Here is a 16,685-nt window from a genome sequence, read left to right as displayed (position 1 = left end):
ACCATTAGCATTTGTCCAACTGTGAAATCCAGATTTTTTTTTTCTCTTTTCTGTATAACTTCACTTTGTCTTCTTCTAGGCATCCTTCTCTCCTTCCACATTACTTCCCTCCCTCCCTCCCTTTCAAGTCCCAGGCAAATGAGTGAAGGGAAGTTCCAAAGTGGAGAAGAAAAAGCACAAATCAGAGCAGCCGTCATCAAGGGAATGAAAGAATTATTGACAAGATGGTGATTTTGGCTGCACAGGTACTTCCTCATCTGGGCTTCCTCTGTAGCCAGTGGGAAAAAGGATACCATCAGAAAGTAATTCATCCCCTTTCACAGTAGGTGTAGAATGTATCTGGAAGTGTCTGGTTCTCCACTGACTACAGAGGAGCACACATAACCACCTGATGCAAATACTTATATTTTAAGTAGCTGAAGTTATATATGATGAAGTCTACCCCTTAAGAGAATTTTCTTAGCAGCTTCACCACATACAAAACACCACAATTGGTACCATTTAGCAGGCTGGATAAGAACTACTGCTTCACTTTGGATGAAGCACCGCAACATTCCCATTTCAGAAATACATACTGAGGCTTCACACTCTGCACTTCTATTGAGCAGAGCCCAGCTAATTGTCAATACAGACCCATCTGCTTTGTGAAGGCCTGCTGCTCCTGTTTTTGGTATGCTTCAGCCTATACTTACATCTGCACAAATGAACTAAGTACCAAATGCACCAATAATTTTGGTCTCAAATGTAATCTGGAATCAGTTCACATGATTTGCCATAGAATATGGCAACACACCCCTATGAAAAAAAAGCTAAGAAACAGATGTAAAAAGATGAAAAGGAATGAAAAAGTACATTGCCAAAGGACAGCTCTTGAAACAAAGCAATAATTTGGGAATGCCAACTCTGATTCTGAATGTGACTTTAGAATAGGGAGACAAGGACTTGCAAAACCAGGAGAAGATGGCCAGAGAGTGACATTGCCTGTCACAGGACACTACACTCAACTGCCCTGAGAAGCCTCAGTGCTCCTCTACATAGCAGTAAGAATGTGAAATAGAGGGAAGGGGTTTGATCATACAGTCAGAACCCTATTTAATGGGCAGGAAGAAAAGTAGAGCAGCTATAAAAAAAAAAATCTCTAAAAGGAGTGAAAACATGGGTGGAGCAGAGCTTATGTGTTGGACCTGCTTAAACTAGAGATGGTCAGTTATTAGGGTGGTTGTATCAACTCATACTGGGAAGAAAATAGAGCAGTGCTGTTTGAATGAGCTGAATGAAGCTGAGATGTACTGCTGCTAAAAGGAAGAGTAATTGCAGTAATCTTAGTGGGATATGAACTGCAGTCCTCAGATGCTGTGGGGGCTTAAATCAGTACTGATAATAAGAATAACCCTATCCTAGGGGAAAAAAATTCTTTTTTAAGGTTGCCTTCTGTTTCTTGTCCTGGAAAATATGAAGCAAGTACAGTTTAGTATTTTTTTTTTAATTGTTTCAGTAATCTCCTGGACTCCAGTGTCTATAACTCTAAGACTCTACCAAACTCCCAGGAAACCTGATATTGCATCATCCATGGTAGCATTTTTAACTGAGTCAAGACAAGCATTTTACTCATCAGTGAATGGATTATCTTGAATTTGATATGTGTTCATTTACACATATATCAAATTCATTCGCTGATTGCAATGTAATGGTGACTCCAGTTTCAAAGTCTAAGTGCACAGAAACTGCTTGATACAGGTTATTTTATTCAATAGATTGGTCATTCTAGTAAAGGTTTCCTTGTAAAACAAATTGAAAACATTTCCTAGCTATTCTGGGTCTGGGTTTGTATCTGATATTAGATTATGAGAGAAGAAAGAATGTATTAATCAGGTAACCTTTTTCAGTAATTTTGTTTCATGTTTCATAATGGCTATTGATTTAATTCCCACCATTCTTTCATTGCCTGAAGATAAAAATATAGGAAAATTCATCTTTATTTTGTATAGCATTTTTTGCAGAAACTGTATCTTTGAATGCTTTATCAGGTTGGAAGAAAAGATGATATGAATTACAGAAAGAGTAGTGCAAATGGATTGGTATAAATTAAGGATTAATGCTCAAGAAAGAATTTCTAGAGGGTGAAATCAACAGAGAGACCTAGACTAGGGAACTGTCAGAATTAGCATACAAGGTATTATTTGGACACTACAATGTTAAGGCAAAATGTTTCCATGCTACTTTTCCAGGTAACTGGAGTTGCAGAAGACTGTAGCTGCTGTACTTATCACCTGTGAGAATGGCACAGCTGCTGCCAGCAGACAGAGAGCAGGGAAGGAGGATGGGAGAGGCTCAGTGGTGGATGGCTGGGGAGGCTTAACAACAAGGGTTCAAAGGGACAGTTTTGAACAATGGGCTTTCATGCCCTAAAGAGAAATGGCAAGCAAAGATGGCTGTGTGAGCCATCTCCTGTCATGGTACCCAGCACAGCCATCACACAACCCTGGGCATGTCTCAGTGTGGTCAGATGCTAAATTCCCCCACCTCTATAACTAGCTGTCACAGCAAATGGCATAAGTAAAGTTCCCAGCAGCTCAGGTAGTCTGTTTATCTGACTAATAAACAGGTAGTCCCTATGCTAAAGATCTCAGTGTGTGCCTGGAGGAGCTGGACTAAGCAGACTCAGAATCTGTGCTCCTTTTCTTGTCTTACTCAACTGTGCTTCATAAGCCCTCTTGGGCTGGGTGAGAGCTGGGACCACTAAGTCACCTTCTTGCACATTTCCAATCCACAGACACTTCTGTGGTCCCTTGCCCTTGTGTGTAGCCTAACTGATGAATTATCTGCAAAAGCTGAGTGTCAATACCACTGGAAGTGAAAAAGACAAAGCCATGTGCTTTACCGATGCCTACATATTATAAAAACTAACTGTGAGAATTTAAGGTGTAACAAAAGGTCTTGCAAATTCTGCCTTCCACAATTTTGCCCTTCAAGATGTGGGGCAAGAAAAAAAGATAAATTTTGCAAACAAAAATGCCACCTTGATTTTGAAAGTAGATTTTGATCTTGTTTTTTTCTCTTTGGCATAATAAGTTATGCCTCTCATGTGGCTTCTGTAGGCTTTCCATTTGTTTATCTAATTAATTCAACCTTTTTATGCCTGTGAGGTTGCTTAAATTTCTCATGGGACCTCTCCCCTGCCTGTGTTACATCAACTGGCCTTTTCATGTTGCTATTTTTCCTCATTATCCTTGACACTATACTGGAAAACAGCAGACTTCTTCATAGGCAGTAAAACAAGTCTTCTCGACCACAAACAACAAAATAACTCCAGTCCTTATGATTTATTCATTATGGCTAAAACCTAGCTTTTACTTTGATAATCCCTAGGACTGCAAATTACATGGAACAGGTGAAACAACTTATTAGTTGTCAGCACTCCTGCCTCCTTCCCTTCTGTCATGGCTACATGGTCTCACCTTCTCATTTGCACTGGGTCTAGTGCTCATCTCTCCTTACAGTTCTCATTTAATTAATTTCTGCCTATTGAGTGAATTGCACTGGCTTACTTTGGGTAAGTCCAGGAGGTGGTATGCAGGGATGCAGCCCTTTGGGAGAGAGAGCAGGAGAAGGGGCTGGACAGCAGGGAACCAAACTAAGGACTGTAGAGCAAGACACCATTTCAGATGACAGTGACCAGCTGCCTAGGCTCAGCTCTATACTCTGAGGTGCTATTAACAACAGAGAGAGGGAAAAAACCCAAATCAAAGATCTGTATTGTTCTTGATAATATTGAACACCATATGACTGAACTTGCTGGATTCAGCAGCAATTATGCTGTGGAAAAGTTGTAGTTTTTTTGACTTGGTCACTTGATCTAAGCATGAGACTTGATCTAAACACCTGACAACACAGAATCATAGAATCACAGAATGGTTTAGGTTGGGAGGGGCCTTAAAGAGAAGATCATCTAGTTTCAACCCCATTGCCATGGACACCTTCTGCTAGACCAGGTTTCTCAAAGCCTTGTCCAACCTGGCCTTGAACACTTCCAGGGATGGGGCATCCACAACTTCTCTGGGCAACTTGTTCCAGTCCTTCACCACCCTTACTGTTAAGAATTTCTTCCTAATATCTAACCTAAACCTTCCCTCTTTTAGTTAGAGGCTGTTACCCCTTGTCCTCTTACTAAATGCCCTTATGGAAAGTCCTTCTCCAGCTTTTTTGTAGGGTTCCTTTAGGAATTGGAAGGCACAGTTTGGGCAGTTATGAAAGTCTTCCATCATCATGAATTTGTGTCATTGTAACTAGTGCTGACTAGAATTGGCATTAATGAATAACAAACATGATTTAATCCTATCTCCTGTGGTGTGACAACCCTCCAGCAGCAGCCTCAGTTACAGTAGTACCATTACTTAAGAACCAATCTTTGGAAAAAATACCTTGTCAGGCCATAAATTGTGAAGCATATTACCTAGGGCAGTGAGAAACCTCCTAATTAGCTCAGTTATGAAAACCTACATAGTAGGAGCCTTGCCCAAGCTTAATTTTCATTACAGCAGCACAACTTCTGTCCCAAGGGCAGGGAAAAGAAGTGGCTGTTATGTGAAGAGAAGGGGCCACATAGGAGAGAAAGACTTTCCAAAGTAGAGTAAATTAACTCACAATTAAAAGCACTTATATACAGTCCCATCTCACAAGACAGGCAGTGCGTAGTTCACAGCAGCATCTGAAATACAACGCAATGAGTTTAATTGTCTTAGTTTTGTGGGCTTTTAATTTACAGACCTGCTGAGGTGCCATGGTAACAGATGCAGCTCCTGGTTGAGATTGGTTGTTCCAGCTCCCTCGTTGCACCAGGGTGGAAAATCATTCTCTGCATTGGATTTGTGATAAAGAGTTTTTATAAACTTCTGCTCTTACATCATCATCCTCATACTACTGAAAAAGTGCAGCAGATTTATATAAGCCTGTATTAAATTCTGTTCTTGGAGACATAGGGAAATCAGACCAGTAACATGGCCCACAGAATTAAACTCTAATTTGGGGAACGTAATGTTAGGGGCAGCCTACAACAAACTGCCCCATTAATTTCTTTTCCAAATGCTTTTACTTGAACCTCTGTGGGGATAAAAAGGAGTTTACAAACCTGTGGTATAACATTTACACAGCCTTTTGCAAAGACTTCATTTTCTAGAGCAAAAAGTATTGGATGATGGTGTTTCTCAGTTTACACTGATGAGCGTAATTCTGAGTCTTTCTCTGCCTGGAAAAAAATCCCAGAGAGACTTGATGAACACACAGTGCTTGGAGACATTGGAGGCTGTGCAATGCAGAAGTAGCCGTTTAGCATGAGCAAAGTGAGTCTGTTTGATATAATGTAACTTGCATCCCATACAGAGGTGATTTCAAAAACAAAAATCCATGCATTTTTCAAAGTCTCAAATCTACTTAGTCTAAACTGAGTGAATGAAACAATTCACACAGCATCTGGTGCTGGAAATGACTGTCGTTATCTGAGAAGTTGTGCCTTTTGGCTGAGGACAGGTAAGGACTGAATTAAAACCATAAGGAAACCAGGGATGTGCTAGAATGGAGACCTGGAGTCTAGCTAGCCTTGCAGAAGTATTTCACAGGACTATTGTAAACATCCAGCAAGGTACCAGCCTGTAGCCAGCCTGTGCTTATGCTGGGGGGCAATGTAATTTTCCATGTGTCTGCTGGCAAACGGTGGCACATCTCTGCATGTTGCACAGCAGGGACAGGAAGGGACAGGAAGACACGGCACCAGCAGCGTATGATTCAGCACATGAAGTGCCAGGGGGCCTGAGATGCAGTGTTCACATGAGAGTGTGGTTGCAGCTGGGATGGCCTCACCAAACTACGTGTTGGGTTTGGTCTGTTGTTGTAGGAGACTTAGTTGCAAAATACCTGTGCCAGGTGCATTTCTGGCAGCTGAACAGGGTCTGGGACTAGTGTCCATGGCCACTGTGTGTCCCCTGTTGCCTTCACTAGTCTTGTTTGGACAGGAGGGTGACAAGGCAGGCAGTGCTGTTGTACGGCTGCTGAAGGACAGGAGGTTGTCCAAGACAGGTGAATTCTGCAATAAAATGCGTGTCTTTTCTGAAAGAAGGCAGCATGCAAGAATTTAGCAGTCCAGCTTTTCACTAGTTTTGCATTTTTGAGTGTTTTCATATTTCTGTGAAGTGTCTGAAGATAGATAACAGCTCTCCAGTTAATACTGTGTACAGAAGTCTCCCATTCCACGTGCTGTTTTGCTCTCCCTTTTGCTAAAATACCTCTGTTAAACAACTGGTTTTTGAGTTTGATTGTTAGGCCCACACAGTACAGCTTTCATTGTTTAGTAACTGGTTTTATTGCTCCTTGTAAATAATCAAATTATTGTATTCCATAGCTGAACCAGGAGTAAACATTTTCTGATAGCAACAGCTGTAGAGAAGCCTGGCTGCACAGCAGCAGAACAGCAAGAACAAAAACTGTTCCTTGAATAACTGTTATTGCTATGAATAATGAATAGTTGTCCTGACAAAACACACTGCTATTAAAAATGGAGATGAGATGATGCGATGGATCAGTATTTATTTCTTTTAAAGTGCTATTTCTTGTACCTGTCAATAAGCATTCTCTATGTTTAAGTAAACTGCACTTCTTTTCTTTCTAGACAGTGCTAGGCTTGTGAACTCACAACTCCAGCAATCACATACTACTCAGGAAAATTATCTTCTGAATTTACAACAGCTCTTCATTTGCCTGTCTTGGCTGCAATTTTTAGAAGTAGTTAATTTTGTACTTTGTTTATGTGTTTCTCACATTCTCAATAAGCAGTGAGAGACTTGAGAGAGAATATAAATCTGTCATTTCATTTTAAGGACTTTTATGGTGTTATTCCTCTATTATTAGTTCTTTTATAATTTGAATACATATGTAAGGCAATTTAAGTCATAAGAGCCTCTCAGTGTTGCATTCTGCCACTTGGCATTGTAATAAATATTACTTCAGTCAAGAAATGTTCTTGATTTCAAAGGGACTGCTCACTGTAGGCAACCTCTTGAATGGGTAGATGAACCCCAACACGACTGAAGGGTGCAAAGCCAACTCCATAGCTCCTGTCTATACTGTGATTTACTGTGCACCTTTATATGTGGTCTCCTATTGCTGTATGGTGAAACTGAAAGGCCAGAATACTCATTAGGTGATTTAAACTATCTCCGTGAGTGGAAAACGTTGATTTGGGGGCTGTAGATCATCAATAAGTTGCTCATGTGTGAAATGAAAAGCCACCTTGAGGTCAGCTTCCAGTAAATTCATCTTGAGCTCAGGCAATTTGGAGACACCTGGCTAAGCCCACTAATTATTTGATTGACTGCTGTGACTTGAAAAACAGGATAGACATATCTGACAATCATGACTTAATCAGAACTTTTAAACACTGCTGCTTTTTCAAATAAAGAGATCAGGATCTGTAGCAAATGCAGCTGCCACAGGGCAGCACAGCCCAGTGGTCTGCAGTGATAGGAGCCCACAGCCTTCTTGATTTGATGAATTGCATGCCAAGGTCTTTAGACAACCAAATTCATGAGACATGAACTACCACCCTGGAGAGCCAAGGGACAGTGGAAGTTGAAGGATGATGCAGCCAACAGTGCTTTCTTAGGGTTTCAGCAGGCTGGAGATAGCTGCAGGGGGAATGCAGCAGGTCCCCAAGATAAGCCAGTACGATCTGCTTCAGCCACTTTGTGTGCCACTTTTCTCCCGTGCTGAGGATTCCAATTCCACAGCAATCCCTGTGGGCAGTGCCAACTCACCTCTGACTGCATAAGACATGAGCTAATGAGAGGCCAAAATAGTGTATCAGAAAACATTGTGATTCTTTTGCTTCTAAGTTTTACTTTTTTCCAGTTCACTAAGAGTTCTTGTCTCCAAGTGGATGATACTGCTTTGACCTATGTGTCCAATGCTGTGTGCTTATATGGCTGTATAATTTTTTTGAGGAAGTCACCAATGCTGTGTCCTCTGTTACCACTATTGACATTGTACTGTTCTTAACCTAACATAAGCTTACAAATTTTACACTTGTGCAAACAGTGCTTAGGTAATGCAGGCATGGATTTTGTATAGGCAAAAGGGATATAGGAACTCTATGGATGTGATTTTGGTAATCTATACCTGGGAATTTCAGGAATATATGTTATGAAGGAGTAATTAACGACTAGTAAATATCAAAAAGGTTCCACATTTTTAACTGAATCCCTCATCCATGTGCTCTATCAATTAAGGGTGCCATTCTGTCAGGTTTTGAAGAATTTTTTTAATCTGTTGCAGTTCTTTACTAAAACTGTAGTGGGTTGGCCATGGCTGGATGCCAGGTACCCACTAAAGCCACTCTCTCACTCCCCTCTGCAACTGAACAGAGGAGAGAAAAAAAAACAGCTAAGGATTCATGAGCTGAGACCTCATGAGAGGTCACTTACTGATTACTTTCATGGGCAAAACAGATTTAAAGTGGGGATATTACTTAAATTTATTACTAACAGGATCAGACCAGAAGAGCGAGAAGTAAAATAATCTTAAAAACACGTTCCCCCCACTCCTCCTTCCTTCCGTGTTCTCCCTCCTTCCCCCCAGCAGTGCAGGGGAATGGGGAATGGGGGTTATGGTCAGTTGTTGTTTCTGCTGCTGCTCAGAGAGAGGAGTCCGTCCCCTGCTCCCGTGGGGTCCCTCCCACAGGAGACAGTCCTTGATGGACCTCTCCGGTGTGATTCCACAAACTGCTGTCCCGTGGGTCACTCCTCCATGGGGTGCAGTCCTTCACAAATGAGCTCTACCAGCGTAGGTCCCCCACAGGGGTCGCAAGTCCTACTCGGGAAAACCTTGCTCCTTTCTCCACAGGCTGCAGGTCTCTGGCAGGACCCTGCTCCATCTTGGGCCTCCCACAGGGTGTCTTGGTTTGAACCACTCCCCCCTCCTGGGTTCATGGGGGCCCTGAGCCTAGAGATGATTGATCCCAGGGAAGTCCCCCTGAGGAAGCAATCAGAGCTGGTTTTGTTTCACTCCTGTGAAAATTAGATATCGACAACAACCGGAAGTGAGTTGGCAGCTGTGTGTGTAAGAGAGAATCGGAGACACAAGGGGTGGCCAGGGGGCCCCCAAACCAAGGGGGGCCTCCTTGGGCCTCCTTGGCCTTGGTTCAACTAGGGCTGGGGTGGTTTTCCTCGCCGGTTCTCCCCCTCCACTGCACAGGAAAGGCAGTTGGAGCAGACTCGGAGGCCAGCCAGGGGAGTTGTAGGTATCTGCTCCCCTTGGCGGGCATGCTTGGTACTGGAACCAAGCCAAGAGACGGGCTAGAAAGCTTGGAGCCTGGAGAAGTGGCTGCGATTCGTTGCAGAAGCTGGAGGAACTCTAGGCTGAAATTGGAGACGGGCCAGAGAGAGGCTCAGAGGTGCCTACGTCGGTTTTGGATGTGGACTACTGAAACTGGGAGCTGCAGCAGCTGGAGAAGAGTGAGAGAGCCAACTAGCAGCAGGCGTGTTCTGAGTAAGAACTTAAAACAGCATCTTACCCCTGGGAGGAAACCTTCACGAAACCAGGGAGTAAGGACTCAGAGCTATCTCCTTGGACCTTGTGATGAAGAAGAGACCTCAGCATGGAGCTGAGACTGGTGGGGGTTGCTCAGAGGAACCCTTTTCCCTGATATCCCAGTGAGAGAGAAAGACTACTTAACTATCAGCCTGAGGGCTTCTCCTGAACTGATTGTGGGAGGGGCTCGAGGGGTGGTAGAATTGTGTTAATATGGTGTATATAATTGCTCTTTAGTTTGTACAGTAATAAATTGTATATATTCCCTTCCCCTATACTGAGTTGTGCCTGCCTGAAAAACTCTTCGGTGTTGAGGTAAACTGGGGAAAGGCTTGGACTTGGAAATTGGATTTTTGGGGCTTTCAAACCACCACACAGGGTCACAGCCTCCTTTGGATATCCACCTGCTCCAGCATGGGCTCCTCCATGGGCTGCAGGTGGGTCTCTGCACCCCAGTGGTCCTCCATGGGCTGCAGGGGCACAGCTGCTCCACCCTGGTCTGCACCACGGGCTGCAGGGGCCTCAGCTCCAGCACCTGGAGCACCTCCTGCCCCTCCTTCTGCACTGACCTTGGTGTCTAATTGTTCCCATGTTCTCACTCCACTCTTCCCTGGCTGGAGTTCTTTCTGCGCAATACCTTTCTGTTCTTAAATGTGTTATCACAGAGGTGTTACCATTACTCCTAATTGGCTCAGCCTTGGCCAGCGGCAGGAAGTTCGTCCTAGAGCCAGCTGGCATTGGCTCCACTAGACAGGGGAAGCTTCTAGCAGCTTCTAACAGACCCCTGTAGCACCCTCCCCCCACTACCAAAACCTAGCCACAGAAATGCACTACAATAACTTAATACTGTTGTAAATTAAAATTAACCTATCACATAGAATGTTTCAAAGGGTTCCTCTTGTGACTTTGTGTGAGAAATGCCAGAGATGTGGGAGATGTACATTATCTCACATTAAAAACATAGCCAGAGAGTGCATGTTAGTTCACCTTATACCCTGCGGGTACTGACTCATCCAAACTCAGGGTGCAGAGTCCTCAAAGTCACAAAACTCTCTAATCTGGGAGAGGAAGGAGTGATAGCATCTCTTCTTCATCTGATGGCATTGGGGCTAACAAGCCCAAGGGGAGTGCCTTGCCAAGCATACAGAGTTTGTCTTTCAGGGCTCTGTCTCACCTTGCTCCCAGTACTGCACCCTTCAGATGTGACCTCAAAACAAGCCAATATCATCTCAGAAACATATGCTAACAGCGCAGCGACTGGTCTGTCATGGAGATGTATACCACATTCTTTTCAAGTCCTACTGCTCTCTTCAGAGGGAATTGGGCAGTAAACTTGCCATGTTTGGGGTTGTGCTACCCTGCACTTGCTGTTAAGCTGCAGAACAGCTAACAGGGGGCTCAGCATGCCCAGCCTGCACAGCCTTTTCCACCAAGCCCTCTGTTTCACTTCAGCTTGTGCTAGAGCTGTGCTCTAGTATTGCACTATCTGCAGTTCTGTTGATAAAGAATTAATAACACTCAAGGGACCCCTGGTGTCCTAGTGGTTAGGATGCAGCACTCTCACCGCTGCAACCCAGGTTCGATTCCAGGTCCCCCAGGCAGATGGAGCTTGTTAGCCCTGTGAGGCCATCCATCTATGAGAAGGTCACTCTAAACAAACCTGCGTCCTGAGGACCTCACTGCCATTGTCCAAGCTTGCTTGGCCCCGGCAGATGAACCTTAGAATTAAAGGGTGGGCTCAGTTCAGCGCAAGCTGTGTCTCACCTAAAAAATCCATTGCGCAGGCTTGAAAGGTAAAAGACCTTTCCCAAAATCTTCGTTCGCGAAGACAGGCCATTATTATTATTATTTTATTAATAACACTCAATGAAAGAAGCAGCTTGGGAGGTAGAATGATGTTTGAAGCTATGCCTGGTGGGCTAATAAAGACAGTATGCTGTCTGTGCTGCATCTGGGACATGCTGTGCCCTGCTGTGCCCAATCTGAGGCTGAGGGGCAGGCTGGGAGCCCTATCAAGGGCAAGGGCCAAAGCAGCACACCACACCCCTTCCAGAAGTACCAGTCCTATGAGTCTCTGATTTAGTTGTGGCATAAGCTGTCATAAGCTATTTGGGATAAGAAAAGATTTCTGATAGTTCGCAGGCTATTTTTATTTTATTTTATTTTATTTTATTTTATTTACTTACTCCGATGTCTTTATCCGTTGGTGTGAAATGCTACCACTGTAGTAAAGCTCTAAAGATTTATGCAAGCAAACAGGAAAATGACTTTTTGCCATGCTCCCTATGGAATCACTGCTATTTTATGAAATAAGGTGATTTGGAGGAAATCACCTTTGAATTTAATAACTCATACAGCTTTCTCTTGAAATATTTAAGCTTTTCTAGTGGAATTGATGGTCTGTCAAACCAGCATCAAGAATTTCTGCATTTTTACTAGTGCATGACTGTCATCCTGACACACTGATCTAAAGTGAATTACAGCAGGAGGAACCATCACTTAAAATTTCTAGAAAAACTAGTGTAATTGTTTTACTTAAAGACTTATATTGAAAACATTACTCAATCTGTTTTTTTCTTCTCAGTTGGTAGCCTCCATCGTGTTTATCAGCTTTGGTGTGGTAGCAGCATTCTGTTGTGCAATAGTTGATGGAGTGTTCGCAGCACGACACATAGTAAGTATAGTGATTTTGGCATCTTTCATTTTTGATAATTAATGTAATTTCTAGCAGAAAAGCATTTTCTTTTGGTTTATGTCTAGCAGTATATTAGGACTATTGATAGTTCTTGTTGGAGATTCCAAATACAGAGGTGATATGAAAATGAAAGGCATGCTAAAAGACATATCTACTCGGAAAAAGGAGGACACTTCAAATACCACCATAATTTGTTTCCTATTGCTCAAAGGCTTTGTGGGCATGGTAAGGATTTGGAAGGCACCTGATGCTGATGAGCACCAGGACAACCCAGGGGATGTAAATATGCCAGTTTGTATGTTAGAAATGTGTTGCTTGCTATACCTAAAATTCCATCAGAATCCAAGCTTTTAATTGATCTTTGATTTCCAAAATCATCAGGAAATAAGCAGTCATATGTGTTAATAGGCATTAGAGGTCAGATATAGCGTGCTACATAATACAGCAAGTATGATGGTATATGACCCTCTCACTGCTTTGAAATACCATGGGCCTGTTCATCTTTCTGCTTACATTCATTGAGGGGCAGCATAACTCCACTGGCATCAATAGAACCCTACTTGAACTTCTGTTAGCAAATACATCAGAATAATTAGGCTTTGGATCACTTGGAGCATAAATTTATAAACTGATCTCTTTTTTACTGTTACTGAAGAGGACTTTAAACCCAATGTGAGTTTCAGAACCTCATGTGCATTGCACAAGGAAGGAGACATCCATTGGTATAAACATGTGAGGTGTGTAATGTGAGCATGGATAAATGCTCTGGATTATAATCATGCTTTGTGCTATACAGAGTCTGCCTGATGTTGAAGTGACCTGCTTTTACTTGCATTTGCCCTCTAGTTGCTCTGGATGACACCTAGTATAACTTGGTCTCTGGTTGGCGTAAGTCCAAGGAGCCTTTCCATGAGAGCTTCTTAAAAGAAGAGGGGAGTAGACTTCTATTTAGGTTTCCTGCTCCTGAAAATTCAGTGGTTGTGCCCTGGAAAACCAATGTCAATTATTCAAATATTGGACCTGTCCTGGAACGGCTGAGAGAACTGGAGTTTTGTAGTCTGGAGAAGAAGGAGGTTCATCACTCCCTATAACTACCTGACAGGAGGTTGTAGTGAAGTAGTGGTGGGTGTCTTCTGCCATGTCCCAAGTGAAAGTTTGAGAGGAAATGGCCTTAAGTTGTGCCAGGGTAGGTTCAGATTGAATGTTAGAAAATTAATTTTCACTGAGTGGTTAAGCATTAGAATAAGTTGCCCAGGGAGGTGATAGAGTCATCATTTCTCAAAGTGTTCAAGAGGCGTCTGGATGTGGCACTTGGGGATATGGTTTAGGGGTGATTATGGTGGTGCTGGGTTGATGGTTGGACTAGATGATCTTGAAGGTCCCTTCCAACCTTGACGATTCCGTGATTCAGTAATTTCCCAGGAATCAGCCTTATTTTTGTCCTGCTTTGATGTGATCATTAGAAAGTGTTTAGGTGGCACTTGTGCAGTCTTACACCTTATAACTGCAGTGCAGCTGTGCAGCCACAGCCCCCCACGGCTGAGGTTAGGCACTGTGTTGCCTTCTCTGAGGTGAGTTACTGTGTCAGAGGACAGTGTATGCTCAAACTCAGACAGAGAGACAGGCATCTCCTCTCTCACCTTTCTAGGTGTGTCCTTTGTCAGTTTGCACTCTCTTGGCTTTATGCTCCTTTCACATATATTGCCTAGCTATCCTAGAAATGACACTGCTTCCTATCTCAATCAAGCAACGGTATCATGTTAGAATATTATTATAGCCTTATATCTGAAGAAACAGTGTTTCATATGCAATAACTAGAGTTTATATTTGCCTTCTCTGCATTACAATATAATTAGCTGATGAGATTGCTTGCTGTCGTGGCATGCCCTTGATGTGTGTTAATGAATTAAAAGTGATTTGGTTCATTGCAGTGTTCTCTGGGAAAAAAGTGGGTCAGCAAGTAGTTGGAGAACCCCAAAGCACAAAGTCATTCCACTCACCCGCAAAAAAAGCATCTTACACTCTGGGGTGCACTTCTGCATCTGGTTATATCAGTGACCAGGTATGACTGCATCATCTGAGCAGAACTGGAGGCTGGAAGGGACTGGTCACTATGCAGCCATTCCCCAGAGTGCTGGAGGTGTACAACCCAATGACGTGAACCTGCTTCAGTGATGTCATGCCAGGCTTTACAGAAATCCATTTCCAGCTGATTACATTTGGGTTGAATTTTGTCACACCTGTCTCTTCTGGTTTCCTGCACATACTACAGAACAAAGAAATACTTAGTAGTACCTTTTGTTGAAAAACTAATTTGCATCTCAACATAATCACACTCAATCTCATTCTCCTCCTCTGTTTAATAGGGAAATTTATAGCATCATGTGAAATAAAGGTGTACATCATCTAGTTTCTCTAACACACCTGGGAAAGTCTGTAGGGGTGGTAGTGTAAGTACACTCCCAAATTAACTTACAATAACAGTGAGACGTTATCAAAAGAACATGTGCATTGCAGACTACAGTGTCATTGCCATTGTATTACATCCTCTTTGCATCACAGCTCATTTCCTACAGGAAGAGCAGCAAATGCCACTTTCAGTCCATTCCGTACAGGCCAATACCAGCCATTTTCAGACCTGTGTTGTGCTGTTGCCACTTTGGCCACTGCCTTTGGGGGATAGCTGCTGGAAAGTTGAACTAAACTGTCCTCCAGTGAGGGAAAGGACAAACTCCTGGCATGCCAGAGCAGGTGCCTAGGTCTATACTAAAGCCGTAAACTTTTTGTGAGAAGAAATAGGGCAGCATTGACTATTCTGTCTCCAGTATCAGGCTGCTGATACCAAGCCTCCAGATCCCTTTTCTCCTGGAGGGAGAAGTACTAGCTGAAGCCAAGCAGTCCTCAGACCGACAACAAATACAACATCCTTCACATAAATTTGGTAAGAAATGTGTCCTATTTTTCTTTTTTTTTCTTTTTAGCTTCATTCGAGCTGGGAAGGATGTGAAGAGGACAAATCACATAATTATAGATTTTTCTTAGTGTGTGCCTGCTGTGGAATGGAGATTATTATTGCTGCACATTTTCTCCTGCACTTGTAAAACAGTGAATAGAATAATAAAACACTTTCTCTATTTTACTTTCTTCCCAAGAAGGCATAAAATTGACAAAAATTCTTTCAGGAAAGGGATGCATTTCAGAAAAGAGATACTTAAATTATTTAAGACTCTACTTTATAGAAAGCTCTGGAGCACACCACTTATAAAATTAAGAACACCGAAGGAAAAGTAGCTTGAGTTAAAATAGCAGTAGCTTATTTAAAAATTAATGCAGATGTAATTCACCTTAAGAAGAAATAGCCAGAATCAAGTGAAACAAATCAAAACTGAAATTAATGTGCAGTGATGTTGTTTCAGAAAAATATGGTGATCACAGGAATTCATTCATTCATCTTTGCTTGAGACATTTTGTTATTTAACAGATGAGAGTAGCCCAGTTGTGCTGATGGAGATCATTCAACAACCTCCTCTCACCACACAGGGAGATCCCCTGTCCCACCTCATGTACACATTCTCTGCAGTACCTACTACCCTCCTATCCATGACTGCAAGCCTTGACCATTGCCACGTGATCCTTAGCTTTGCAGTTATCCTTCAGGAAGAACCTAAAATAACCAGCAGCAAGAAATCCAGTTATGAAGTGAGGAAATTGCCTGCAAGAGCTTCCTGGGAAGGTTAGGAAAACAACAGGTAGCAAAAGCACGGGCAGATATTTTAAGCTCTGAAGACAAATGTTTTGTATCATCTTTTCATATGCTCAGCTCGGAATCATGGAACATTGTTACTGACACAGGGCCAGTCACATTTTCCTGAAGTATGGAATATAAAGGGACTCAGACATGCCTGAAAGCTCTAGGAGAAATCAAGGGCTCAGGCTGGAGAAGTCCTCTCTGCTTGATTATGAGAACTGCCTTTTGATCATACTGAGTGGAATTCACAGACCACATCCAGACAGACTTATTAGAGGAGATTCACTAAAAAGAAAAAGAAGAGCTGAAGAACTTGGGATAATACCAATGAGAACTAAAGATACAGTAGTGAAATTGCAACTTGTGATTGTTGTCATTATTCTTTCTCTATATACACCTCTATGGCTTTGTTTTCTGTGTAACAATTCTTAAGATGGCTCAATGCAGCAATAAATATACCCCTAAGCCTTCCTTTCTCCTCACTGAACAAGCCCCGTTCCTTCAGCCAGAATCACAGAATCGATTAAGTTGGTTGGAAAAGAGCTCTGAGTTGATCAAGTCCAACCTATCACTGAACACCACCATGTCAAATAGACTGTGGCACTCAGTGCCACTTCCGGACTTTTTTCTTGAACACCTCCTGGGACAGTGACTCCACTACCTCCC

General features: G+C 42.7%; 1 protein-coding gene across 2 annotated transcripts in view; it reads left to right on the top strand.

Annotated features, from left to right (window-relative positions):
• TMEM255B (transmembrane protein 255B) overlaps positions 1-16,685 on the top strand; it is a 74,261-nt gene that overhangs the window by 21,198 nt on the left and 36,378 nt on the right. For both annotated transcript variants that reach the window (XM_027675030.1, XM_027675029.1), the window contains exon 4: positions 12,161-12,250. In XM_027675030.1, coding sequence (XP_027530831.1) covers positions 12,161-12,250 — 90 coding nt within the window. The remainder of the gene's footprint in view (positions 1-12,160; positions 12,251-16,685) is intronic.

Source organism: Neopelma chrysocephalum, unplaced genomic scaffold (genome assembly GCF_003984885.1).
Source record: "Neopelma chrysocephalum unplaced genomic scaffold, ASM398488v2 Primary Assembly neopelma1_25, whole genome shotgun sequence".
Classification (NCBI taxonomy): domain Eukaryota; kingdom Metazoa; phylum Chordata; class Aves; order Passeriformes; family Pipridae; genus Neopelma; species Neopelma chrysocephalum.
Note: the sequence above shows the minus strand (reverse complement) of the source record. Positions and strands in the feature narration are given on the sequence as shown.